This window comes from Haemorhous mexicanus, chromosome Z (assembly GCF_027477595.1).
Source record: "Haemorhous mexicanus isolate bHaeMex1 chromosome Z, bHaeMex1.pri, whole genome shotgun sequence".
NCBI lineage: Eukaryota > Metazoa > Chordata > Aves > Passeriformes > Fringillidae > Haemorhous > Haemorhous mexicanus.
The window spans coordinates 19,238,588-19,265,280 of record NC_082381.1 but is presented as its reverse complement, the minus strand read 5'-3'; the positions used below and the strand labels follow the sequence as shown (position 1 = coordinate 19,265,280).

The 26,693-nt window shown below is 39.0% G+C and overlaps 1 protein-coding gene across 8 annotated transcripts in view; it reads left to right on the top strand.

Annotated features, from left to right (window-relative positions):
* The window catches only part of PJA2 (praja ring finger ubiquitin ligase 2), a 32,243-nt gene extending 6,841 nt beyond the window's left edge, over positions 1 to 25,402 (top strand). For 4 of the 8 annotated variants that reach the window (XM_059873669.1, XM_059873667.1, XM_059873670.1 and 1 more), the window contains 8 exons: positions 5,051 to 5,242; positions 10,276 to 11,302; positions 16,142 to 16,327; positions 17,705 to 17,890; positions 19,921 to 20,029; positions 23,469 to 23,583; positions 23,887 to 24,002; positions 25,221 to 25,402. In XM_059873669.1, the coding sequence (XP_059729652.1) occupies positions 5,053 to 5,242; positions 10,276 to 11,302; positions 16,142 to 16,327; positions 17,705 to 17,890; positions 19,921 to 20,029; positions 23,469 to 23,583; positions 23,887 to 24,002; positions 25,221 to 25,301 (2,010 nt within the window). In that variant the 5' untranslated portion in view covers positions 5,051 to 5,052 and the 3' untranslated portion in view covers positions 25,302 to 25,402. Of the gene's footprint in view, positions 1 to 5,050; positions 5,243 to 10,275; positions 11,303 to 16,141; positions 16,328 to 17,704; positions 17,891 to 19,920; positions 20,030 to 23,468; positions 23,584 to 23,886; positions 24,003 to 25,220 lie in introns of those variants that run through there. The other 4 variants (XM_059873672.1, XM_059873673.1, XM_059873676.1 and 1 more) reach the window with 4 other exon arrangements.
* Positions 25,403 to 26,693: the final 1,291 nt, after the last annotated feature.

The following is a 26,693-nucleotide window of genomic DNA, read 5'->3' as shown; positions in this document are numbered from 1 at the left end:
TAGTGGAATCTGTAGCTCAAAGGAGAGTTCAAAATGACCTGTAAGGCTGATGAAAAGACAATGCCTGGAAAGTATGTCCCTGAAGCATATTCCATTTGTCAGTGTACTTGTAGCTGAGCTGATACTGCTTATGAGAATATTTGCTACTGTGTTCTCAAATATCCTAGTAAGGAGCCTTTAGTCATTTCTAGACTAGAGAGTTTGAGGAAGGAACTTTTGGTTGAATAGATTGGATCCATAAGAAAAAGATTTGATTTTTGCTTACCATCCAGTGTACTGTTTTAGCTGTGATAGAGCTAAATTTCTACATGGGAATTTGCGTGGGATAATGTTCTGTATGTTTGACTGAAAACAGTGTTGATAACACAGGGATGTTTTTGTTATTGCTAGCTGAGCCCTTTTCTGCTTCTCACACCACCGGTGAGAAGGCTGGGAGTGCACAAGGAGCTGGGGGGAACACAGCCAGGACAGTTGACCCCAACTGACCAGAGGGATATTCGAGACCATGTGGCATCACGCTTAGCTGGTAGGGGGAGGAAGGCTGGCCAGGCTACTGTGACTTTGTAACTGTCTGAGCATTGTTGGGTTGCTGCTGAGCAATTAGGGGTTATTTGCATTATTCATTTTTCCTTGCTTTTATGTCTTTGTCTTCTTATTTATTGTTTCCTTAAAAAGAACCTCAAATTCCAAAACTCTCTTTATCACAGCCCATGGGTTCTTACACCTTTACCCTTCTTATTCTCTCTCCAAATCCACTGCGTTGGAGAGTTAGTGAGCACCTCTGTGGTGCTTCACCACCTACCACCGCCTCTGGTACATGGTTTTCTGAGGTTGAGATTAATACCAGACTGCAAAAGTAAATTTTAACTGAATGTTCATTGTTTTGGATATCAATCTGCTAGTGTATGTAGTCTGAAGCTTGTAAGCATTGTAAAAAATTTAAATAATTTCAGTGTTAATCTGCCCACAGAAGCAAGAGAAGGAAATTGTGACTGTAGTTTGTTTTTTCACTTATTTAAATTGAAATATTCCTCTCTTTTTTGGGATTATTGTGTGCCTTTCTTCTGTTAACTGAAACGAAGTAATCTGTTTGCAGTCCTGAGCAGTGGTGCTTAGCAAACTGAAAATTCTCCATTCTAATTATTTTCTTTTTCTAATTCATCTGCCCTTATAAGCTTTCAATACCTGAAGGGAATAAAGAGATGTAGAATACTGCTTTCATGTAAAGAATGTTGGATAATACAGTTTGTAAGAATTTGAATACTTTTCCAACATTTATTTGTGTTGATCAGGGCTGTGATTTCATTCTGATTCAGAAATAATCAGTTATGGGGGAGGGTGTGAAGAATATGAGTTGGTTTTGGGTTTTGTCCATTTGACAGCCAAATGAATTAATGTACTTCTGGGAATAAATTCAGATTTATTTTTTTTAAGATGGTAACCTAGAAAACAGTAATTGTGTCAGTATAACATGCATTCCCTTTTAAAACTTTGAATGTGAGATCCTGTTGTTGCCTTGTAGGAGAAAATGTTTTCTGTAATTCATGGATATAAGAGGAAAAAGAGCAATTGAGGAGGATAAAGGATTTATTTTTATTTCTATGTCAAGTGTTGAGATTTGGTCCAGAATGTGCATGCAAGTTTTTTTACAAATGCTAGGAAAATCTGAGGAAGAACATTTTAAAAAATTATTTGTTAAAAGATTGCAAGTATACTTAGAAATATTGGAGGCTAACTTCACATTTCTGAAAAAAAAAAAAAAAAAAAGGCTACTTAAATAGTTCCTGCAGCAGAAGGAGAAACTTGGAACTGTTTCCTTCCACCTTCTTGCCCAATCCCCTCTGGGTCCCCCAAGCCACATTCTGCCAAGCTTTTTCCTTCTGTGTAATAGGCCCACTGTAAGCTGGCCTCCCTCTCCAGCTCTCTCGTAGCCCCACTTTAGGTACTGAAGATTGCTGTGAGGTCTTACTGGAGCCTTCACCAGGCAGAAGAGCCCCTGCTCTCTCAGCCTGTCTTCACAGGAGAGGTGCTCCAGCCTCAGATCACCTTCACGGCCCTCAGTTGTGCACTCCTTGGCCCAAGAGAGCTGCTGCTCTTGTCACTAGTGCACAGGGTGTGATGGAGTTGACAAGATAGGAGGGAACAAAAGGTGATGGAGAGGAGAGGAGAGGAAAGGGAGGTGACCAGGTTTCAGTGGGTGAAGACAGGATCCTGCCAGCATCTGCCTGAGGAGGAAATTCCAGTCCTACATGTAGCTCTGTAAATCGGTTTGAGATTTTTTTATGTGGTATTGTGGTCAAGAACATGGATGATTTCTGTAACTTAAGTTACAGTGCTACATTGTGAACACTAGCAGGCATGCATCTACTCTAATCTTGAACACTTACACCTGGAAACAGGGGGATTTTTTTTTCCTTTTATTAAGTCCACAGAGGAGGACAGGTTGGTTAGGATTTGGTCTAGATTCTGAGGCTTTCTGTGCTACAGCCTGTAATTTGCTTTCTCTAGGGAGTGGTGTCCTTAGTGCAGTGTTGGTAGAAGTAGAGGAAGCACACCACTCTGTCGGTGATGAAGGCAGTGCCTCTTAAAGGCTGGATCTACGTGTTTGTGAACATTGCATTTTATGAGACAATTGTTCCCATTTTTTAATGGTTTTTATCAGTACTGGTAATCCAAAATTCTTTCCTGATCATGACCCTTTTGAGGAATTCAGGTGACTGTAATAATGTTCTGGAAGTATGACGGTGTGTGTATAAACATCTTCAGCCAGAGAAGTGAATAATTAGCTAGTTTGTCCTATACCTTACTTATTCTCTGGTGTGTTGCTTCTCTAAGACTGGTCAGTTTTGCAGAAATGCATCTTGTCAGGGACTATTGGGTGTGCTTTGAACAGGTCTAATACCTACTCCTTAGGCTGAGCTAGCCTGGAAGAAATACCTGAGAGAGCATATTGTGTTTCACAGCTTTATTGTGAACAGTTTCTTTAAATTGGTCTCTGCATTCATCTGGCTAAATGCTGCTCATTTTGAGCATGTAGGTAAATAAGTACATGCCTCCATCTCTTATTTTTGAGTTGCTTTGTATTTAGGTAGAAGTTAGCCTCTCCTGCAAACTAAATGTGACAAACATACCTCCAGTAAGTGGTGAAAACTTTCATTGTCTTGATCCAATAAGTCTTCCCTAGGACAGAAGAATAATAACTGCCTGCTCTATTTTCTAGAAACAGTTGAATACATGATGAGAGTCTCTGTATGTGAGAGCATTATTTGGAACAAAAAATGTAGTGCAATTAACAGATTTTGCATGTTGTGAACATCAGTTTTTTAAAAATGAAACATTTGCATTTTGAGAGCTTGACTCTGTTGAGTGGACATCTGTTTTTGAACAATACCGATGTTTCAGTGAACATGAAATTAAGAGTTATGCAGTTTTGTTGTATTTTTACCTTGTTTCAACCACTTTTTTGAGAACAGATTTCTGCATTGCTACTCTGATTTACTAATTTAACTACTGGATATTATTCTGCAGATTTGGATGTGGCTGCTAATTGTCAGCTCCCTCTGGCAGTCTGCTGACCAGCCATGTTGTAATGAAGGGAAATTTCAGAATTGTCAGAGCTTGGTTGAAAATAAATAACTTGCTGGATGACTTAATAAAGATATTAACTACTGGCTGACTAGATAGGAAAATGAATTGTCATTCCTGTTATTTCTTGCATTTGTTGCCAGGATTTTTGTTTTGCAAAGACAACAGAGTTTTCACCTTTCTAAAGACTGCAAGAATGGTATAGTTAATAACAAAACAAACATTTTAGGTTCTGGTTTTTAATGTAGGATGGGCAGGTCTGGACAAATACTCAAAAATATTTCCAGGGAAAATGATGTGTAATAAATAAATAGAGCTTCATAGATTAATGAGGAAAAAAATGCCTCAGATACCTGCTAATTTTTTTCTGCCAAGGTTCACTCTCTTTCATATGTCTCATACTCTCTTTTTAAGTGTAATGAAGAGATTAGTTGCACAGCCAGGAAATAAAAAAGCTTTCATATTTTTCTGAAGTTCTGAAGTTCATAATAGTCTATATTAATGGTTGCAAACTTTATCTTCCTTTAATTTTAACTTTTTAATTTGCTGAGTTTCAAGAACAAAAACTTTTTAGTTCCATATCTGCTAAAGATTTAGTGTCCCTCTAAGTGACTTAGAGGGACACAAAGAAGTCACTGTATATCTGAAATAGTGAACTTCTAATCGCATTTGTACAAACAACAGCTTTTGGGCCTGAACCTTTGTGTTAGATTATTAATCCTGATAATACTGCTGTATTAAAATCTCTCTTTATTACAATATTGGCAGTCGTTTTCCACCGTTTCTCAAGTTCCTTTTTACTCCTTATTCTATATTTTCTTGGTAAATGCTGTAAGTTTCATTAATATGAAAAACTGCTGCAAGAAGAAGCAGTGTGTGGGCAATGCTTTGTATGGCCATGCCTGAACATACTAGCTCTAGCAGTAAGAATAAAGCATTGCATTCTCCCTGGGACTTTCATTTTAGAAGGTGTGATTTGATTAATTATACTTTTCCAGTCACAAAGATAAGCTAGCTAGGGCTGCTTGAGTTGTGCTGTATTACCTGAAGGATTTTCCATTGTAGTGCTTGCAAATCTTTTCTGCAAGCTGATGTATGTGTTTTGTCAGATTTATGAACAGAGTGGAAAAAAAAAAACCTGGGACACCTGGGATTGATTTTTAGAAAACCAAATTATTAAGTCTCTGTTGTGTAGTGAAAACATGTTAAGATGGGGACACAATCAGTGTTTGCCAATATTATTTTGTGTAGATGAAAACTCAGTTACATGCTTTCATAACATATGGGTCCAGGGCACTCTATGTTCTTAATAATCTTATTGTAAATGAAGCTTAAGATTTGAGAGAAATAGAAAAGTCCTTGATAAAAAATCTACTAATGTGTTAGGTGAGGGGGGAAAATGCAAAGACATATTGTTGTTTAACAAGTATCTCTGTCTTTTTCTTTCCTCCATAATGTTGTGTAGCAATGGGCCAAGGACTTGTCAAAACTGCCTGGCCCAAACCTGCAGGAGGATATCAGACTATTACAGGTGGAAGAAGACATTCCTGTGTTGGGTTTAGACCATTTTTGAATAATCAAGACGTAGATGGACATCAACAGAACGACAACTGCAAACAATTAGAATTGGAAGATGTTCAGAAAGCAAATTCTTTATGTATGTACATATCTTTGTGTATGTGCCATTTTATTGCAAACTGGGATGCTTGGGGCCGGAGGAGAAGGGCACATTGAGAGACATATAAGTGGCTCACGTTATTGAGCCACTTCAATTAACATGAAAGTTACATTTCCTATGTCTTTAATTTGCTTTTATACTAAATTTCGTTCTATAAAATATAAGTAGTCTAATAAATCTATATTAGGCTATGTAGTTTTGCTTGAAGAACATTCATAATAAACTAGAAAACAATAACATTGTTTAGTTCAAACTATTTTGTCTCCAAATTAAAATTCAGATTTGGAAGAAAATGCCTATTCTAACCTAATGTTTAGAATGAGGCTGTGAAATATTTGATGCATCATGAACCAGGTTGTTCTCTTTGTCAACCATAGTGAAAATTAGTTTGAGCCTCTTAAACGTCTTTAAAAGTTCCTTTTTTTGTGTATACCTGTTAGACCACTTCCCTTTCTTCTTTAATGCATATTGGATGTTAGAATTTACCAAAATGCCTTCTGTGACATTAGCATCTGAATAATAATTTAATAGAGGAATACAGAGTGCCTTCTTGGATTACAAATATGGTTCTGTTTCTTTGCCTGAGGTTTTCAGCTTAAAAAACCTTATCTGATGTAACGTCAGATCTTTGAAAGTGCCTGGGGGGAAAGGACTTGGGGGTACTTCTCAACACTGGCTGAGAACGAGCCATCAGTGTGCCCAGGTGGGCAAAGGCACCTGGCCTGTGTCAGCAATAGTGTGGCACCAGGGCAGTGACAATCCCCCTGTGCTGGGCACTGGTTAGGTTACAGCTCAAGTGCTGTGTCCAGTTCTGGGCCCCTCAGTGCAGGAAGGACATTGAGAGGCTGGAGTGTGTCCAGAGAAGGGCAGCAGGGCTGGGGAAGGGTCTGGAGTACAAGTCAAATGAAGAGCAGCTGAGGGAGCTGGGGGTGTTCAGCCTGAAGAAAACATGGTTTGGGGGACCTTCCTGCTTTGTACAATTGCCTGAGTTGAGGCTGGAGTGAGGTGGGTATGGTTCTTTCTGCCCAGTAACAAGTGGTGGAACAAAAAAAAAAAAAAAAAAGGCTTCAGATTGCACCAGAGGAGGTTTAATTGTTACAGAAAAATATGTTCACCAGAGCATAATGAAGATATGTTCAGCCTGTCATTGGAAGAGGCTGCCCAGAAAAGTGGTAGTTGCCAGTTCCTGGTGGTCCTTAAAAAGTGTTCATACATAGTCTAATGCTGGACTTGGACTTTGATTTATGGTTGCACTTGATACCTTAGTGGTCATTTCCAGCATAAGTGATTCTATTGCTCTACAAGGTAGCTTTTTTCCCCCTCCTTCTCTTATAGACTATTTTGAAACTGCTTTCTTATTTTTTATTTTCTTTTTAAATTATAATGGTATAGTGCTGTTTTAGCTTTGTATTCAATTGTTTTTGTAATCTGTTATGTGATGTAGATCATCTTGGGGTGGTTTTAATTTTTTTTAATTGAAGTGTGTTTACTGTTGTCCATGCTTCATACGTTTTCTATACTTTCATCTAGTTAAATGTCTATTTCCTGTAAGGCAGTGCTGAGTCTGGAGTGGAGTCTCTATATAATGCTACCACATTTCTTGTTTCAGTTACACAGAGATGCATGCAGTTATTTTATGGGTCATTAGATATATGCAGTTTAAGGGTATATTATCTCCCTGTTCCTATTACAGTTTTTTTGTATGTAAATTAGTCTAATAACAAAATCCCTTTCCTTTATATGTGTTTGTATATTGAAACTCTTCAAATTTATCTAACAGAATAATTTTGGATTGATTTACTTTCTTTGTCTCCACTAGGCTACATTTTTCCCCATCTGGTATTATATTTGGCTGGATAGGTATTACCTAAAATGCTGTATGTTTTCTGAATTAGAAGGAGCTCACAGGAATCATTGAATCTAATTCCTGGCCATAGGACATCCCCAGGAATCACTCTGTGTGCCCAGGAGTATTGTCCAAACACTTCTTAAACTCGGTCAGGCCAGAGCTACAACCATTGCCCTGGGGAGTCTGTTCCAGTGCCCAAACACCCTCTGGGGCAAGAACCTTTACCTGATGTCCAGCGTAAACTTCCCCTGACACAACTTCAGGCCATTCCCTGTCACTGTGCACCCCAGAGAAGAGATCAGGGTCTGCCCCTCCTCTTCCTCTCTGGGGTTCTTGAAGGCCCCAGTGAGATCTCCCCTCAGTCTCCTCTTCTCCAAGATGAACAGACCAAGTCACCTCAGCTGCTCCTTGTGTGGCTTTCCCCCATTGGTTCTTCACCACCTTCTTGGCCCTCCTTCAGACATTCTCTAATATCTTTATATCTTACACGGTGGTAGCCAAAACTGCCCCCAGCACCTGGCATGACGCTGCCCCAGAGCAGAGTGGGACAATCCCCTCCCTTGCCCAGCTGGTGATGCTGGGCCTGATGCCCCCAAGACGCCGCTGATCCTCCTGGCTGCCAGGGCACTGCTTACACTTGCCATTGGCCAGGATCTCCTGTGCTGCTCTCCAGCATCCCAATTTAGTGTCATCAGCAAACTTACTTGATATACCTTTGAGTCCTGTGTCTTAGTTTTTTTATGAAGATCTGAGGAGCACAGGGATGAGGATGGAGCCTTGTGGAATTCTGCTAATTACAGGTCACCAGTGTGATTTCATTCCATTCATTGTCACCTTTTGTACCTGACCTGTGAGCCAGTTACTCACCCATCACGTGATGCGTTTATGCATCTGTGTGCTGGGTGTTTTGTCCAGAAGGATCCCATGTGAGGCAGTATCAAAAGCTTTGCTAAGATCCATGAAGATTACATGAACTGGTTCCCTTGATCCAGTAGGTGGGATACTTTGTCATAAAAGGAAATTAGGTTTGACAGGCATGACTTACCTCTCATGAAGCTGTGGTGGCTGTGACCAATGGCTGCATTTCCTTCAGGTTTTTCACTACACCAGAATAGTAATCTCTGTGATTTTTATCAGTCACTGAAGTGGACTGACTGGCCTGCCTTTCCAGGGTTATCCTTGCCTTCCTTGAAAACCAGGACAGCATTAGCCGTGGTCCAGTCAGCTGGGACCTCTACAGATTCCCAGAATTGTTCAAAAATCATTGAGAGAGGCCTTGCGGTGATATTAGCTGGCTATTTGACTATCCTCAGATGAATCCCATCAGGCCTTATAGACTTACAGAGATTCAGCAGGAGCAGGAGATCCCATACCAAGTTCAGGATTGACTGGGAGTTGATCGTTCTCCAGCTCCGGTACTGGGACGTGCTTGGACATCCTCTCTTCATCAGTCTTGAAGACGGGCAAAGAAATCATTTAACAACTCTGCCTTGTCTCTGTCCCTGTCCGTGAGGTGACCATCCTCATCCTGTAAGGGGCTAATGTTATTCCTGCACTGCCTTTGCTACTGATGTACTTAGTAAAGCTCTTTATATTGTCCCCCATGTTTCTGGCCAGCATCAAACCCAATTGAGTTTTGGACACATGAATTTTCTCCCTACAGTGGCAGCAGCATCTCTGTATTCCTCCCATGTCACCTGGCTTTTGCTTCCACTGGCCATACACCTTCTTTTCTTGCTTTAGCTCCCAAAGCAGATCCCTGATCATCCAAGCCAGCCTTCTGCCTCGCTTGCTTGACTTCTAGCATTTTTGGAATCGCCTCTTCCTGTGCCCTGGGGATGTGATCCTTAAAAAGTGACCAGCACTGACCCCAACACCTTCCAAAGCATTTTCTCAGGATCTCACTAACTAGTTCCCTGAGCAGCCTGAAGTCTGCTCTCCTCATGTCCAGGGTTGTTTTTACTTTTTCTTCTGTCACCAGAGACTTTGAACTCTATCAGTTCATGTTCACTGTGGCCAAGGCTGTCACCAGTCTCCACCTGGGTCATGAGACCCTCTGTTTTCAAGCAATAAATCAAGGAAGGCACCTTTCCTAGTTGGCCCCTTTAGTACCTGCACCATGAAGTTACCATCCAGGTGCTTTTGGAATCTAAGGAAATGTAGAAGATGGGAGGAGGAGATAATATTTACAATATTAAAAATATGACTGGATTTGATCCTTTGTCGCTTACTTTATGTGACTCTGCTTTAGCAAGAGGAGTGGAGTGGATGATCTCTAGAGGGGCCTGCCAACCAGCCTTGGCTCACATCAATTTTGTGGAGGAGCTTCAAGATTCTAATTAGATACAGTATTATTTCCTAGAAGCCAGACTCCTAGTGCTGAGGGGCATAGCTCTCCTAAGATTCCAGTGCCAGGAATACACCAGCCTAATAATGGAGCCTCATCTAATGATTTAGATGAGATTTTGGACAAAATAGTCTGGACTATTGCCTTGGTTAGGAGTTTAAAGATTACTTGAAAAGTATTGATTTTGTTGTAGCAGTAGTATACATGTTTTTGCCTACTTTAACTCTTGCTGCTAGATTTGATGTTTATTGTTCCTTTATGCAAGAAGTATTCAAGTGTAATATAACTAAAATGCTTTTGTGATGAAGCAACCATTAGCTGTAATACCACATTCAACCCTGCTATTATCTTCTTAAGAGAAGTTGTACTCAACGGTGCAGGTAAAAAAACAGTTCTTTTAGTATGTAATTTATAGTAGCAATACGTGACTTTATCTGAATGTGGCAGAAGGCACAATTTAGCCAGTTAATGAATGGATAATCCAGTATGGAGAGAAATGTTCTTTCAGTTTTCCTGTTATCTTATAATTCTCTTTTATATAAACAGTGTAAAAATTCTGCTTGTGTATGTGTTCCTTTAATACTTTTTTCCCTATCACATCTGTAGCTGGAATTGCATAATTTAGATCTATTTCTGTAGGCTTAGTTTGCATAAATGAGAAAGTAAATATATTACTAATGAATGACTGCATCTCTGATAAATGTTTCTATCACTTTGTACTGCAGTCCTAGTAAATTATCCCTTCTTTTTAAATGAGCAGTTGTAGACAAGAATATTTCTGTTGGTTTGATTATTCCAGTGCATTCTTTCTTACAGCTTTCTCTGAAGATTCTAGTCCATTGGTTCAAGTTTCTGCTGATTTATTAGATGAGCCTTTGTCAAAAGATGCTGACACTCGAGAGCCTGTTTGCCAAAGTGCATCAAGCCAAACATTACCATTTTCTGTATTCTGTTATGGCCTAGAAGACAACCAAATCTCACGGGACTTGATGAATCCTTATGAAAAATCTGAGGACATTACAGAATACACGTCTGCAGGTCATAATGATTTGAATGGTAAAAATGGAATTGCTTTTGTAAACATTGACTCCTATGAGCCAGATAGCAGTGATGGAGAGGAAGATGATGCTCTAGACAAATATTCTTGGATAAGAGAAGCAGCAGATCTAATTCAGGGAAGACTAGATAACATACTTTCTCAGTGTGAAAAAGACATGGAGTCTATTAATGACTTACAGTCACGACTGTCTGCTTTCAACCACAGCATTTATAGAGAAAGTTGTGAAGAAGTAGGACCAATGCCTTTGGCATGTCCAAACAATATGACACCTAAATCTGCTGAAGATGAAGCTACACCAAAAATTAGCCTGGGTGAGGACAGTTATGAAAAACAGCAGATAAAACATGTAGTGGATGTAGGAATTGGAACCCCTGCACCAGTTGCTGATGTATTAAACATCGGTGATGGAGACACTGACCAAGAAAATTCATCTGAGCTAGTAGTGAGACCTAAAATTAGAAAACAAAATACTGCTAAACAACTGGAGAGAGAAAAACATCTCCCTAGTGATGATGAAGAGGAAGATGATTCCTGGAGGAGAATTGGAATTGCTGATGTCCAGCAGTGCCATCCTGAGTGTCCCTTGAGAGATGGCAAAGATGAGATGAGTTCTGGTATGTTCTTTCTCTCAAGAATGCACAGTTATCACAAGAACATAGAAATAGACTTAAGAAGAAATGCAGTAGCTCAAGAGCAAAATAATGTTCTAAGTGACAGTGCTTTTTGGAATGAGTTTGAAGACCACAACACACATTACTTAATGTCCCACAAAGATGAAGACAGGTAAAAATGTTATATTTCTATCTGTTCTAGTATTGAATCTTTTGTGTAAATAGTGTGTGAAACTGAACAATGTGTTAGCAAATGAGACATAAAAATTTCAGGCATTTCAGAATATGATCAGATAACAAGATGCTAACTTCTCCTTTCGGTTATCCTTCACTCTTCTGGTAATGTAAAAAGCCTTTCCCTATGTCTGCAGTCAGAGCATCTTATCACTGTGGAATGTTACTTGTTTATTTTTATTTCATTTTTACTGATGGAGGGTAAAGACTGAAAGCCTTGTTCAGCTTTGAAAGTTTCCTTCTAGGCTTACTCTTCAGAATTTGTTTTTTTGCTTCCAAATCTCAGTATTCTGCATGGCAGCCTATTTATGTTATTGTCTCCAGCCTTTTGAAAGAAATTGTTCTTTCTTGTAATATCTGAAGAATAACTTGATAGGGTTGCTTATAATATCATTTTAATGGAAATTCTTCAGACTACTGGGTATTTCCAAAGTAGCTATTAATTATGTCAGTTTTAATTTACAAATTGCTCCAACCTTGACATGAGAAGCAGTGTTCAGGTTTCTCCTGCTTTGAGCTCTTCAGCTGTCCTGGTTTAGGGCAAATTTGGGAGGAAACTCCAAAAGCGGTTCCTCTAGAAAGCAGATTCAAGCGGCCCCGCTCCCAACTGATTCAGGAAAATATTTCCTTGGAGAAAAGTGGAAAAAACTATTTATTTAACAAGAAAAGTATTCACTAGCATAAAAAAATGAAAAAATTTAAAATTCAGAGTGTCCTTCTTATGGGGTGTAACTCAGCTCGCTCAGTCTCTTATCAGTCCTTCTGGTGCTGGAATGCAGCGTCCCAGGCTCTGACAGACCACAGGTGTGAGCTCTCAGTGTTCTTCTGGGTTTTCAGTCCCTAGCAGGCTTGAACAGCTCCATGAAAAAGAAATACCACAGTCCAGGGAACTTCTCTGCCTCAGGTAAAAACTAACAAAAAGCAGAGGAGAGCTCTGTCCTGCTGTCTGTCCATCTGCAGACAGCACAGTCCTGGGCAGGAATGTGGAGGAGTGAGTGCAGTGTCTGAAAACAAACTGCGCCCTTCTTCTCTGCTCCCTTCACTCTCAGAACCAGCTTAAAGGTGCAAAACTTAACATCGAGCATAAACAGAACAGATGATTGGGGATGCAAGCACCATATAGTCACCCTAAGAAATCACCCAAAAGACAAAATAATTTGGATAAAACTTATGTGGATTAACTTCTATTCATAAAATGCTAGTTTAGAAATCTTCACTATTAATTGGAATTATATAACTGAGCTATTTGAGGGTAAATACATTGCTAACCTTATGAGATGTAATAGTGTTTGTGATGGCTTTTTTCCCTCTTTTTCTTGCAGTTTGCTTTCATCTTGTTGATTCTGTTCCCACTTTACAAGACATGTCATATTGATGTGGCTCTCTGCTGATGTGCATGTGCTTGCCATTCATAAGCTAACATGCTTAGTAGATTGTATGTCCTGTATTTTTGTAGAGGGAAAAGCATGAAAATTCATTAGCATAAAATCTTGTCCTTAAAACGTTTCAGACTTGCAACTATGAGAGAACAAAATGCATTTTAAAATAGTAGACTTGGGGGCTTTTCTTCTTCAATGTGTTAAGTATGGGGTCCTGTACCTGTGGGGGGATAACTCCCAGTAGCAGCACAAGCTGAGGGCTCACCCACTGAAGAGCTGCTCTCCTGGGTAGGACATTGTGGTGCTGGTGGGTGACAAGTTGACCATGAGCTTGTCATGTGTGCCCTGGGGGCCAGGAGGGAAAGTGATATCCTGGGATGCTTTGGGAAGAGTGTGGCCAGCAGGTCAGGGAGGTTATCCTGCTCCCCTTCTTGCCCTGGTGAGGCACATCTGTGGTGCTGTGCTCATTTTTGGTTTCCATAGTTGAAGAAAGAGAAGGAGCTACTGAAGAGGGTCCAGTGGAGGCTGCAGACATGATGAGGGGTCTGGGGCATCTCTCTTATGAGGAGAGGTGGGATCTGGGTCTGTTTAGTCTGGAGAAGACTTAGAGGGGACCTCGCTAATGCAAATATATAGCTCCAGGATGGGTGCCAGGAGGATGGGGCCAGACTCCCTTAAGGGGTGCTCAGTGACAGGAAAAGGAGCAATGGCCATAAACTAAAACACAAGAAGTTCTACCGCAGCAAGAAGAACTTTAGGTTGAGGGTGGCAGAGCACTGGAACAGGTAGCCCAGGGAGGTCGTGGAGTCTCCTTCTCTGAAGACATTTCAAACCCACCTGGGACCATTCCTGTGTCCCAGGCTGGACTGCAGAAGGGTTGGATGGCAGGGTGGCAAAAGGGTTGGACTGGATGATCTTCAAAGGTCCCTTCCAACCCTGACAATTCTGTGATTCTTAATAAAGGTACTTGCAAATGAATCCTTCACTTCCTTGTAAGGTTTGCTTTTCAAAAATTTTTGTTAGTGCATAGTCTTTTCCATTTGAAATGCTGTTGCTAGAAAATTAAAATGCCATGAAGGAAGTGTAATATATTCTACAATTGTAGCATTAGCTTCCATGATGCACAGTGATGGGTTATCATAGCATGACAAAAAGAAACATGGATTCATTATTAGAAATGTTCCTGATGATGACAGTAACGTAACCAATAAACAGGAATCATATGTTTTCAACTTAGAATCCCCATAATTTATGTTCTAAAACCTAAAAGTACTTATGTTTATGAAATAAATTGTCAGTGATTAGTCTGTACAAAGAAGTAATATGTTCACTCTTGAAAGGTGAAGTTTTATGTTTAAAGCTTTAAACCATATTTTATGTTCATGCAGAGTTGCATAAAAAGTGGATTTGACATATGTGTCAAACTACATCCTTCAGCTCAGTTTTAGCATATTCCCAACCCAGGGAGAAATTCACCTTTTGATTGCTGCAGTGTGGGCCTCCACCTCACATTTTTGCTCTGAGGAGGTACACAGCTTTTGTGGTGTTAGCGTGGGGAAGCTGTGTGGGAAGGAGAAAGTCTTGCATGTTTGTTAGAACCATGTATGTTCAAAGTGTGGTGGAAGGTCCCAGGGCAGGGTTGAGGGAGGAGAATCATATCCATTAGCTCCATTCATTTAATTTTGGACTGTGTGCTAGGTACAGGTTAGGAGGGAGTTCAGCTAGGGGAGGGACTAGTGTCAGCAAATCCACATGAAGATGCTAAGTTCATCTGCTATGCTTTTGGCAAGTGACAAGTCCGTAACTCTCTAACCATTAAGTCATGTTCTGCCCCCATGCAGAATTGAGCACAGTTAAATCCTGAGTTCTGAAATATTTAATGTTCTTCAGTTGTTGAGTTAGTGACTTTAGGTATATCCTTTTCTGGTTTGAATTAGTGTTTGTGTATAAACCTTAAATAGAACAAATTTGACTAAAAGCAAATGAGGAGTGTTTTAAAGTGTGTTGGAAGTCATTTTCAGATTGTAAAACAGAGACAACTAAAACAAGGCATCTGAGTATTTCAGCTAGATACAATCATCTGAGATGAAATTGTATGATAAATATTTAAAAACTTGATCAAACAACATAAAAACAACATTCCAAACCAAACTCCCAACCCAAAACCAAAGAACCAAACAGATCAAAAGGTTAAAAAAAGTCAATATTCAACTTTAGATGGTGTAATACAAGATTCATTAAACTACATATTAGAACTCATAATAGATATGATTTCTGTTTTAAAGTTATCCATTAAAATAACTCCAAATCAATGAATATTCTCATTTCCATCACTTTTCTTAGTCATCAAAATTGTGTTAGAAAAATTTATTCCTGCCTCAAATTAAAATGCTTATTTATAGTCTGTGATGTGAACTTATTTATTCTTGTAAATCTTGCAATATATACTATGCGGTTTTTCAAAAGTACTGAAAATTCCTTAATTTGAAAGTTCTATTGGTATGCATTTGTAATATTCAATAAAGGGAGGAAATTAGTGAGTTTGTAGGTGAGGAGATAGCTACGCTTAAACATAATGGGTTTAGCAGATTAGAAAACTATGCTGTGGTGCTTTGTAAAATGAGGTCTAGTAAGCATTTTGGCTGTTCACATGTATGTTTTCTCTAACTTTTTGAAGTGACTAGTTGACTTTATTTTGAATTTCAGTAATTGTCACTGTAGTGAGTGAATCATCTAAGTGCCATTACCACTGGTAGCAGAAGTTTGTCCTTCCTAAGATTGTGCTAGCACTACTATTTTGTTTAAGCTGCTTAAAGCTTATTTATTGCCCTTTTCTATGTGGTGGCTGAGCAAATTGTCTTTTCAAAACTCCCTGCCGTTCATATTGTTTGGGGTAGTGAGTCAAATAGTTTGGAGTAAGTCATCCATTATATCTTTCTATGTCAAAAAAGGTAATTCTATATGGCTTATATGTTCTGAGATCTGTTACTTTAAATTGGTTTGGCTGAGATGTAAGGCCAACATTGATTATATTTGTTAATCAAGCAGTGCCACTGCTGCCGTTTTTCTAATCTGGGAGAAAGATGTGTATAGTGAGACTGGTTTCTGTTCCTTAGTTGTTTCCTGTACTCTACATATGTGGCAAGGGAAGAACAAAACATTTTTGCAAAGTTGGGTGGGTAGAATGTTTGAATTCTTTTTTACAGACTAATTTTCTTTTTTTTTAAATAAATCTATGTTCACTTGATTTGTAATGCATCTATAGATAGCACAAGATTAATTTCTCTTACAAAAAAGTTGCCTATATTGAGAGCAATGTTGATAGAAAAGTAGGAAATTATTTTCTTTCCCTTAAAGAAGTGTTTGAATTCATACTCTGTTACTTGTTTAAATTGCAGCTCAGAGTGCAGTGATGGAGAATGGTCTGCATCTGTGCCTTCCTATTTTACTGCTGTGGAAAAAGAGCAGTCCTCAAGTGATGAAAGCTGGGAGACTGTCTCGTGCAGGGAGGAGCCTGACCCTGGTGTGCAGAGGAGCAGCAGTGGTGTGAAAGAGGAGAGCACAGACTTCTGTTTCCAAGAAGAGTATGCCTTTATTTTATTGGCTAACTTCCTATAGTTTCTAGCATCACCAGTAGTAGGATATTCACACAGCACTACATAGAATAGCATCTAATAGCAGTTACCACGCTAGCAACAATCATTTGACTACATCGCAATAATCTGAGTAGCTGTATGTATTTCAAATCAGGAAAAGTATGACATTTCATAAAAAGAGTTCTTTGTAATGAAAAACACAGAAACAATGAGAGTGTATTGACATGTAATGTCAATATGGGTAATAGACTTAATATATTGACTTTTAAAAGCCAGTTAGGCAAGTTAATTGTTAAGATATACTCCTTGAGAGGAACTTGTTTATTTCTCTGCTTTATTGCTTCTCCTATTCCACTGCTGCTCCATGTTTTCTGCAGCCATATCAGTGATTAAAGAAAAGTTGAATTTCTTGCTTGCTCTAGGACTTGAAATTTACTTTATTTTTCCAGTGATTCAGTACTTTGTAGCTGCCTTTGCTATAAGGCAAAATTTGTAGCTATATACAGCTAAGAGGAATGTTCTTGGCTTTTTTCTAAGCATCTGATATTGACTCTAGTTTGGATCTTTATGAAGCAAAGGCCACACCTAAGTGTTCTTTCAGCTTCTTAGGTGCACAGTACCTATTGTTAAGCAGTCCCATTTGTTGTTGATGCTTTTTTAGTATGCTTTTTTCTCCACGTTCTTGGGTCTTGAAGAACTAGTGTGACTTTATGAAAACTTTACAACAACTCATCTCTTTCAGAACAATAATGGAGCTGTGTGCTTTTTAACTTTTTTTTGATATGAACAGCATAAAAATGTATGCATCTTTAACGTAATCCATGTTTATTTTCCCTTCTATAAGGAAAGTGGGCCTCGCAGCCCCATGACTCTCTGCGTCCAGGTGATTTCTGCTCCTCTAGAATATCCAGGAATGAGAGGAGTCTTTCTCTTGCAAGATAGGTTCTCTTGCAACTAGTAGCTCTTTGCATCCCATTCAGGCCAAGGTTTGCCATGGAGGCTGCTCTGGGTATCAGTCTTTCTCCTTAATGCCTTTAGGAACTTGTAGATAAATAATATGTTTAGTACCAAATTTTTTAACCCTGGCAGGGATGCTGGCTATACTAGGGAATATTCGAAACAAACTGCTTACTGTACTGCTGGCCTTGAAACAAAACTTTGCCACAGAATCATGGCTGTTACTAGGTTCTGAGCTCTGTGTATGTCTTGAATTTTCATGGCAAATGCTTAATTTCTAATCTGTGATTCTGTAGTCTGGGAAGCATGTCTGTTTAGTCTTTGTGTTACGTTTGGCTTTTGTTGTTTATGTGCGTTCGTAAATTCTCTTAGCTTTTTAGTTTTAACTTTTCATTTATTTATATAAAGGGAGCAGACATTATTGGAGGAAGGTGAAATTCCTTGGTTACAGTACCGAGAAGAAGTAGAAAGTAGCAGCGATGAGGAAAATGATCCAATTCGTGATTTTGTACATCTTGGATTCTTCTTGTTGGATGGAAATAACAATCTTGAGGATGACTCCAGTGTGAGTGAAGACCTGGATGTGGAGTGGAGGTATGTATTTGATAGTTGTCTGCTTTCATTTCAGAGGTTTTGTCGTTACTATTTTGTTTTCTGTATAAGATGTCAAAAGTACTTATGGCTATCAGTATGCAGTTGCTTCAGGGACTAATAATCTCAGTTTTAAAGTTTAAGGTATTTCAAGCGAGACGAAAGATAATAGATTTGCTAAATCAGGCTGTGATTTGAGAAAGTTTTGGTGCCCTAAATGTGCAAGGCATGAGTTTATTTTCTAATTTAATTTTCAAGTGGAAGTGTAACAGAAATAAGGCAATATGAATGTAATCAGCATTCAAATCAGTCCTATTTTATAATTGGTCTTTTCCTCCTTTGAAACTGGTATAAGTTAGTCATTATAAGTCTATTTTATTTCTCTTTGAAATGCCATACACTTACCCAATATTATAATAATTTTGAATGCTTCAATCCATTTTCTGCCATTAGATTACTGAAGGATATTGCAATCAATTTATTATAAAAATGCTTCAAATACCAGGAATAAAGTGATTGGAGCCACATACAAAATAGTATAAAGTGTAATAATATAATGTTTGTTTAGAAAAGGCTTTCCAGTGCGAGACATAACACTTGCTCTCTTCTGGTTATTAAAATGTAGACTTCAGTGCAGACATACCAACACTCTTGTTTCCTGCTTGTGAAGTTATATTGTAGAAAAGTATAATAGGGACTGATGCATGAGAGTCCAAACTAGAAGTATTCTTGGCCTGTATTCTTACACTGTCAGGCAGTAAGCTAGCAATGGAACTGTGTGATAGGGACAGAAGCTGTCTTTTAAGTGTTGGAGGTTGGTAAGCTTCCTAGTTACTAAAAACAGGAACAAAGATCTTGATGGTCTTAGGTTTGGTATGCTGAGCATACGCAGACCTGTACATCATTTCACTTGTGCCTGTTTTAAGATTTAATTTCCGAATTTCTAAAATAGAACTCAAAGGACCAGCCAAGCCATGAACTGTGACACATGATGTCATCAAAATCTGACTGTTAGTTGTAAACAACCTTAATAGCAATACATATGAAACACATTAGCTGAACTTATACCCTTTCACAGTAAGAACTCCCATCAGGATGTTCTGAAGTATATACTGTGGGAGTGTGATACCACTGTGCTGGGACCAGAACTGCAGAACTGCTTCTGAGAGGCTGGGGCTGCCCCATGTGGGACACAGCTTGTTCCAGCTGACTCCAGTGGACCCACCATAGGGTGGGGCCTCTGGGAAAGTACTAAGAAAGGATAAAAAATGCTGAACAGCAAGCAGTGTGTGAGAGAGAAATGAGGATGATGTGAGAGAAGCAACCCTGCAGACTCCAAGGTCAGAAAAGAAGGGGGAGGATGTGCTCTAGTGCCGGAGAAGACCGTGGTGGAGCAGGTAGGAATTTGCTGATGGAACTGTATCTGGGGCGAACCTGTGCTGGAGTAGTTGATGAAAGACTGCAGCTTGTGGGAAAAGCCCATGTAGAGCAGGGAAACAGCATGAGGAGGAAGTAATTGCAAAGAGGAGCTACCCGTGGACAGACCACCGCACCTGTTCCTTTTCCTCTACCCTGCTTGGGATAGGGAAAATTAGAGGCCTCAAGGATGAAGGATTGAAGTTGAGCCTGGAAATAAAGAGAGGGCTAAGGGAAAGGTGGTTTAGTTTTTGTCATTGTTTCTTACCGTTCAAATTCATTTTTATCAGCAATAAATTAATAGAATCATAGAGCAGCCTAAATTAAAGAGTAACCTCAAAAGATCATCTGGTCCAGCATTTCAATTAAATTTAGGCTTTTCCTGAATTGAGTCTGTTTGCCTGTGGTGGTGATTGATGACTCATGACCCTTTTTCTTGATCCATGAGCTTTTTATCTTATTTACATGTTCAGTTGAGGCAAGGGAGGGGGAGATCAGCTGGCCGGGTATCGAGCTGTTATTAACAAGTGATGTGCAATAATTGGATATATCTAGACTTTGTGTTGTAACTATTAATTATGAGAATACGACCATGTTTCCTAACCCATGTTTTTCAGACTACTTGATGAATTTGGTGATGGCCTAGGACTTGGTCAAGCAATTCCTTACATGGAACCTCAATTTCTCACATATATGGCACTAGAAGGACACTTAGAAGCTGTGGAGGTATAAAAATATGGTCCTATATCTGTGATGTTGTGGCATAAATATTTATAGTTGAATCCTTTTTCATCTTAATCTGAAAATCAGGAGAATAAGAGAAAAATGCGTTCTTGTGTTAGTTTGAACTTTTGGGTCAACAAACATGAAAATACATCTTGAAAGTTTTTTTAAAGAATGTACTACAAGAAGTCATTTATCAGTACCTGCTCCTTTTAGTATATGCATTTATTTCCTCGTAAGGTAAAGAAAGTTACTGGTTTCTACCAGTGTAAACATATGCCACTTTTTAATTCAAAAGAATTTTGCCAAATTCTCTGCATAACAAAGGAAAGCTTATGCTTGAATCTATGCCCGTGAGTTGTCCCAGTTTTGGTTTTTTGCAAGAGTACATTTGGGTTTCTCAAATTTTTATTTATCTGTAGAAGACTTGTGTGTTTGACTTTCTTACTCAGTATATTTTAAATTAAAAAAAAAAAAGTTTTAAAAGACCTATTGAGTAGCAAACAAAAAACTCATATCAGGAAGAGAAACAACCAGGAAAATAAAAGTCTTTTATCTTTACCTTGTTTTATCCCATTTCACCTGTCTAATTTTGGATATAGACCAAAGCATTTATTATCAAGAGCCAGCATGGTTATGGTCTTTGTCTTTTGTTTATTACTTCAGGTTGGTCAATGTCAGAGTGAATACAGAGCTAGCTGAGATCCAGTTTGATGCAGTATGACAATTCTGGCACTGCCAGAAATCTCCCCTGCAGGGTATTTGTCAAAATAAGAGCTAAATGATGTGTAGACATATAATATGATGTTACAACGGCTGAACTGAATATTTTGTAGGTTATGTAAGTTTAGGGCAGCAAGGGGCAGTTTGACTGCTAGCACTCACTTTAAAGGGGTGAACCGGGCAGGTTGTATTTCATAGTGTGCTTACTGGCGAAATACCAAGGGCACTTTGAAGTGCTCTCTAAAGCTGGCAGACAGTGGAACAATCATAGATAATGGGGTTTTTTTCCATGAATATCTGCAAAGTCAATGATTTTCTGAATAAGGTTCCCATGTCTTTTCCAAGGCAGTGGAAGGGGCTAATCCTGTAAGTTGGCAGTCATGCAGTTTCCAGGTTTTGTACATCCCCCAAGGTATATGGGAGGTCATCATTCATGATCAAGTATCACAGGGCCTTTTCCAGCTGTGTAGGATCTTGTTAGTGTTACTTATTTAGAGACACTTCATTAATGTGGAGGAGGTCTGTTGATATCCTTATTGTACAAGCAGTGTTTTGAAGCTGTATAGAGAAGATTCTTGTCTCTTTTGTAGTGGCTGGTTCTCACCACATCAAAAAAAAACAGAACTGCAAAAACACTTGACCTCCTCCTTTGCACCAAAGTAAGAGGATCTGTGTAGAGAGGGGAAACTAATAAACTAATCCCATCTTTTTTTTTTTTTTTTATCTGCACATTAACACTTGAGAACGAGACTGAGTTTATTATGACTCTTAAGTTTTTCTTTCTCATTCCTGTATAACAACATTTGCCTAAGTACTCTGTCAGAAGAAATGTGTGCAGTCCTGTCAGAGTGACTTGTAAAAATAATCTTAGGTGATTATGTGCATGGCTGGTTGAGTAGATGCTGTAATTATGTTTGTGTCACCAGGAACAGAGCGTCACTGAACACTATAGCAAGCAGCCAGATGACTACAGAGGTACCTGTGGTACAGGGCACTGTGAATGTGGAAAAGCCAATTCTCTTATGTAGCATTTGTGCTTGAAAGTAGCACACAAGCATGTGAAACTTTATGGTGGGCATAGAAATCTTAGCATATTTGGAATTAGTCAGCAGAAAGTGATAAAAGAGTAATAAAAGGAAGAGGACTGTATGGACTTGTATGGACTGTGACCACATAGGCAACACAGGTTTTGAGTAAGAATTCCAAATATTCCCCTCAAATCTCAAGCAGAATATGGAGCACATATTTTTACAGTATGAAGTGGTTAGTAAAGTTGTTCAGAAAATATGAGCAAAATAATTTACTTTTGCTTTAAAATACTTGAAAGGGATGTGACAGAATAAAGTATTCAAAATTCAAGTGTATCTTAATTGGAGGGGAGGGAGTGGGAGAGATCTATCCCAAGTAATTGTGACATCTGGACAGGAGAAGCAATGAAAGTATTAGACACTTGTTTTGAAAAGCTATGTTGTATAGCTTTTATAGCTCTCTGGGTTCCTAAAACTTAATAGAATATATGTGTGATTTTAAATATTTTTTCTTCCATCTGTTACAAAGAAATTACACAGCTGGGAGTGTCTGGCTTACTTCATTAGCAGTACAGAACAGGCTAGTTGCCTCTGCTGCATCAGTGACTTTATAAGTATTTCCTGTGCCAGTTCACAGATGTGAGGAGCTCAAACCCAAGTCCAAGCATGTTTTCAGCTTGCAGCTGTAGTAACTTCAGAGAAAGTTTAAGAGGAAAGACTACTGAAGAGGTTTCTGTATAGTCCAGTGTTTCTCTAGTATATAGAGCTTTGTAGTTAAGTGTATTCCCAATATTACAAAAATATCATGCTATCTTACACTTCTTACTAAGAGAGTTTTGTGGCCAATAGTGTAAATAATTTTCATGCTGATTAGAACAGTAATTACAATAACAGTAGTTGTACTTAAAGGATGTGACTAATTCATTCAGGGTGTGAACCTGGTGTTTCTGTGTTCTTGGTTCTTCAGTTTGTATGCTGTTCAAACAGGTAGTATATTTCTCAGCAAATACAACCAAATATTCTGAGTTCTGTTATTTTAATATTGGTTTTTTTCTGGATATCTTCTGAGTGTCTTACACAGTTGAATGTATGATGTACACAGGAAATATGGTGTAGACTTATAGTCTTAAAGATATTGTATGGTAAAAAAATTGAGTTTAAAAAAAGTTACTTCAGAGCATTTTGTCTATCTTAAGATTAGAAATATCTACATGGATCTTGGGTTTTTTATTTCTTGAAGTGTACACTCTTAGTGTAGCCAAGGTACTTAATATTTTTTGTTTGTGCCTGAGTAATTTAATAATTGAGGCCAGGAAACATATTAATGAGGCGTTTATTTTCAGAAGCACAATGAAAGGACTGTTTTAGATTAGCAAGCTTTATTACATTTTCAACTTGCTGCTTTTTCTGTAACTTTATAAAGTTAACAAATGTTCACTGTAGATTAAGTTGTGACTGTGTCCTCCTACTCTAAGAATGCTTCAAAAGCAAGGCATTGCTGTTTTGACCTTCAGTTTCATCTCATTCATTGCAAAAATAAAAATTATGAAATGGTTAGTTTGACAGGCATATCTTCCATTTTAAAACATAACTCTGCTAGAATTGGATTCATTTTCATGCTTGTTTGTTTGTTTTGTATGAAATGTTACATTTGTGAATAATAAAACTTGATCTCTGCTTACCCCTTTCAGACTGCTCTGGCACAGTTGGAGTCTCTTACATTTGATGTCGAACAGACTCATCCACCAGCTACAAAAGAAACCATAGATTGTCTGCCACAGATTATTGTCACAGGTGACCACAATGGTATGGAAAAATAATGAAAAAGTAATTTCCACAAAGTCTGTAAGAACAAGTTCAGCTTTCTCTAATACCATAGATGATGCAAGATTTAAGTATACTTACTGCATAATGCTGTCATAAGATCTTTTGAATCTGAGTATAATTTTGATCCATTTGGAACAGTAATCTTTAATGGAGTTACTGTGACTGTACTTTGTAACCCTTAGTGATACTGTTGATAATATATGTATTTTAATCTGAGCCCATCTTAGATGTAAATTAGCGCTTTTACTGCTGATTAATGCTTTTTCTTCATCATGGGTTTAGGTCAAGAGCAGTGTTGCACTATCTGTTGCAGTGAATATGTGGAAGGTGAAATCATAACAGAGCTACCCTGTCATCATTTGTTTCACAAACCTTGTGTAACTCTTTGGTTACAGAGAGTAAGTACTACAAGACTGGTGGGGGGTTTGGGGGCAGGGGGTGTTGTGTATATTGTGCATTCTTCTGGGAAGAACAGCTTTTAACTCTTTGAAAATATGGGATGAAATACCAAAAATTTACAAAATATTATTTGAATTTATGCATTATGGAACCAAATTCTAGCACAAGTGAGGAAAAAAATTTATATTCTTATTCACCTAAAGGACAGTCTCTTTAATAGAGGGAATATTTCTGTAAGGGAAAACATGTTTTCGTTTACTAAGAACCAAAAACATGGATGAGTTATAACTTGTTTTGGTACAAGAAAAACTTTCTTTACTATATTCCTGTCTTGAAGTAAAGACAATGGAATCATTTTCTCTGAGAAGAGCAAAGGGTTTGATCTGTCTTATAACAATGTCAGACCCATTTGTTGTGACAGCTAAGGCTGGCAGAGGAAATACTGAAATGCTTGTAGATTAACTTTTTTTAAAATTACCTTTATTAATGCTATACAATATTAGATTTAATTTTCATGATCTGTAATCACTTTGCTTCCAAATGTGTTAAAAAGGCTTGCATCATGTTGAAGCTAGATTAAAATAACCATAATTAATAACCTGGTATGTTTTTTTTCATTTCACTTCCACTCTCCTTGTGCAGCTCAAGCCTGGACTTGGTAGTTCTCAGTGAGCTTACAGAGTAACACAACTTCCTCAAGAGTATAAGAGAATTGGTTTTACCAGGGGGTCATATCAGAATACCTCTAGCATGGAGGGCTGACGGATTTAGTTGATGGGTTTATATTTTTTTTAACCGTGATAATGTCGATTACCAAATTCATTTTTCTTGTTTTACACATCCTGTCTTTTTTTTTTCTGTTGTCATAGTAAACTGCTATTGCTGAAAACTAGGACAAAATACTTCATCTTAGATTTGGGCTGTACCTAACTTATTTTAATCCTTGCCTGAAAAAAAAAGTCCCACCTGTAAAATCAATGCTGTGAAGAAGAACTTGGAGAGAACCTGATGCATTTGCTATGTAGCTGGTGTAAACACAAAACAAGTCTTTCTTCTGAGTTTGTCAGCTCTAGGTAGCCATGCAGTCAAATTTGAGTTTGAGATGGTGCTGTTGTGGAGACTCTAAATACTTTATAAGTAATAACTTTTAGCTTTTCAGAAGAATTGAATGCAAACTGCAAATGACCTCTTTTTTTTTTTTTTTTTTCTTTTTGCAGTCGGGAACATGCCCTGTTTGTCGCCATGTGCTTGCCCCTGTACTTCCTGAAGCAGCTGATGACACTGTTTTTTTCATTTGATTTATGATTCATCATAAATGAAAGATGATGCATCTTCTGTTAACATTGCTACAGGACCCTGAGACTTGGGTCAGAAATAAAATCTGTCACCAAAATAAAAATGTAAATTTTGCCTGGTTTAATTATAATGTTAAACAATTCAGTATAAACATATTGGTGTATAGTAATGGATTGGCTTGGGTTGGAAGGGATTCTAGAGATGATCTGGCTCCAGCCCCCCTTTCTGTGGGCGGGGATGCATTCCTCTAGACCAGGTTGCTCCAAGTCCCATCCAACCTGGCCTTGAACGCTTCTAGGGCTGGGGCATCCACAGCTTCTCTGGGCAACCTGTGCCAGGGCCTCACCACCCTCACTGTAAAGAACTACCTCCTAATATGTAATACAAACCTACTTTCTTTTTGTTTGAAACCATTCTCCCTTGTCCTGTCATAAGCCGTTGTGAATAGTCCCTCTCCATCCTTCTTGTGGGGTCCCTTCAGGAGACTGGAAGGTTACCTCAAAGCTTTCTTTCTCCAGACTGAACAATCCCCATTCTCTCAGCCTTCCCTCATAGCAGAGGTTCTCCATCTCTCTGATCACCTTGGTGCCTCCTCTGGGCTCTCTCCAGCAGCCCCATGTCCTTCCTGTGCTGGGAGCCCAGGGCTGGAGGCAGCTCTGCAGGTGGGGTCTCAGCAGAGCGGGGCAGAGGGGCAGAATCCCCTCCCTGCCCTGCTGCCCACGGGGCTCTGGGTGCAGCCCAGGGCACACTTGGCTCTCTGGGCTGGGAGTGCCCATGGCTGGCTCGTGTCCAGCTCTCACCCACAGCACCCCCAAGTCCTTCTGGGCAGGGCTGCTCTCCATCTGCTCATGCCCAGGGATTTCCCTGAGCCAGGTGCAGCACCTGAGCTTGGCCTTGTTAAACCTCATGAGATTCTCATGGGCCACTGCTCGAGCTTGTCCAGGTCCCTCTGGATGGCATCTGTCCCTCAGGAGTGTCAAGTGCACCACTCAGCTTGGTGTCATCTGCAGATTTGTAAAGGGAGCACTTGATCCCTTGGTCTGTGTCATTAATAAAGACATTAAACAGTTTTGGTCCCAATAGGCATCTTCAAGGGCCACCAGCTGTTGTTGATCAGGACTCTGAGCCATTGAGCACCACCCTCTGGACATCCAACCACTTTTTAGCCCACTCATCAAATCCATTTCCAATTTAGAGAGCAGGATATTGTGGGGGATGCTGCCAAAGGCTTTGGTGAAGTCCAGGTAAATGACACCTGTAACACTTTCTTTACCCACTGCTGTAGTCACTCCATCATAGAAGGCCACCAGATGGGAAAGAATGTGAAAGCAAACGGAAAAAAATAAGCTTGTTTCTGTTCAATTTTCATGTTATCTATACATGCACTAGTACTT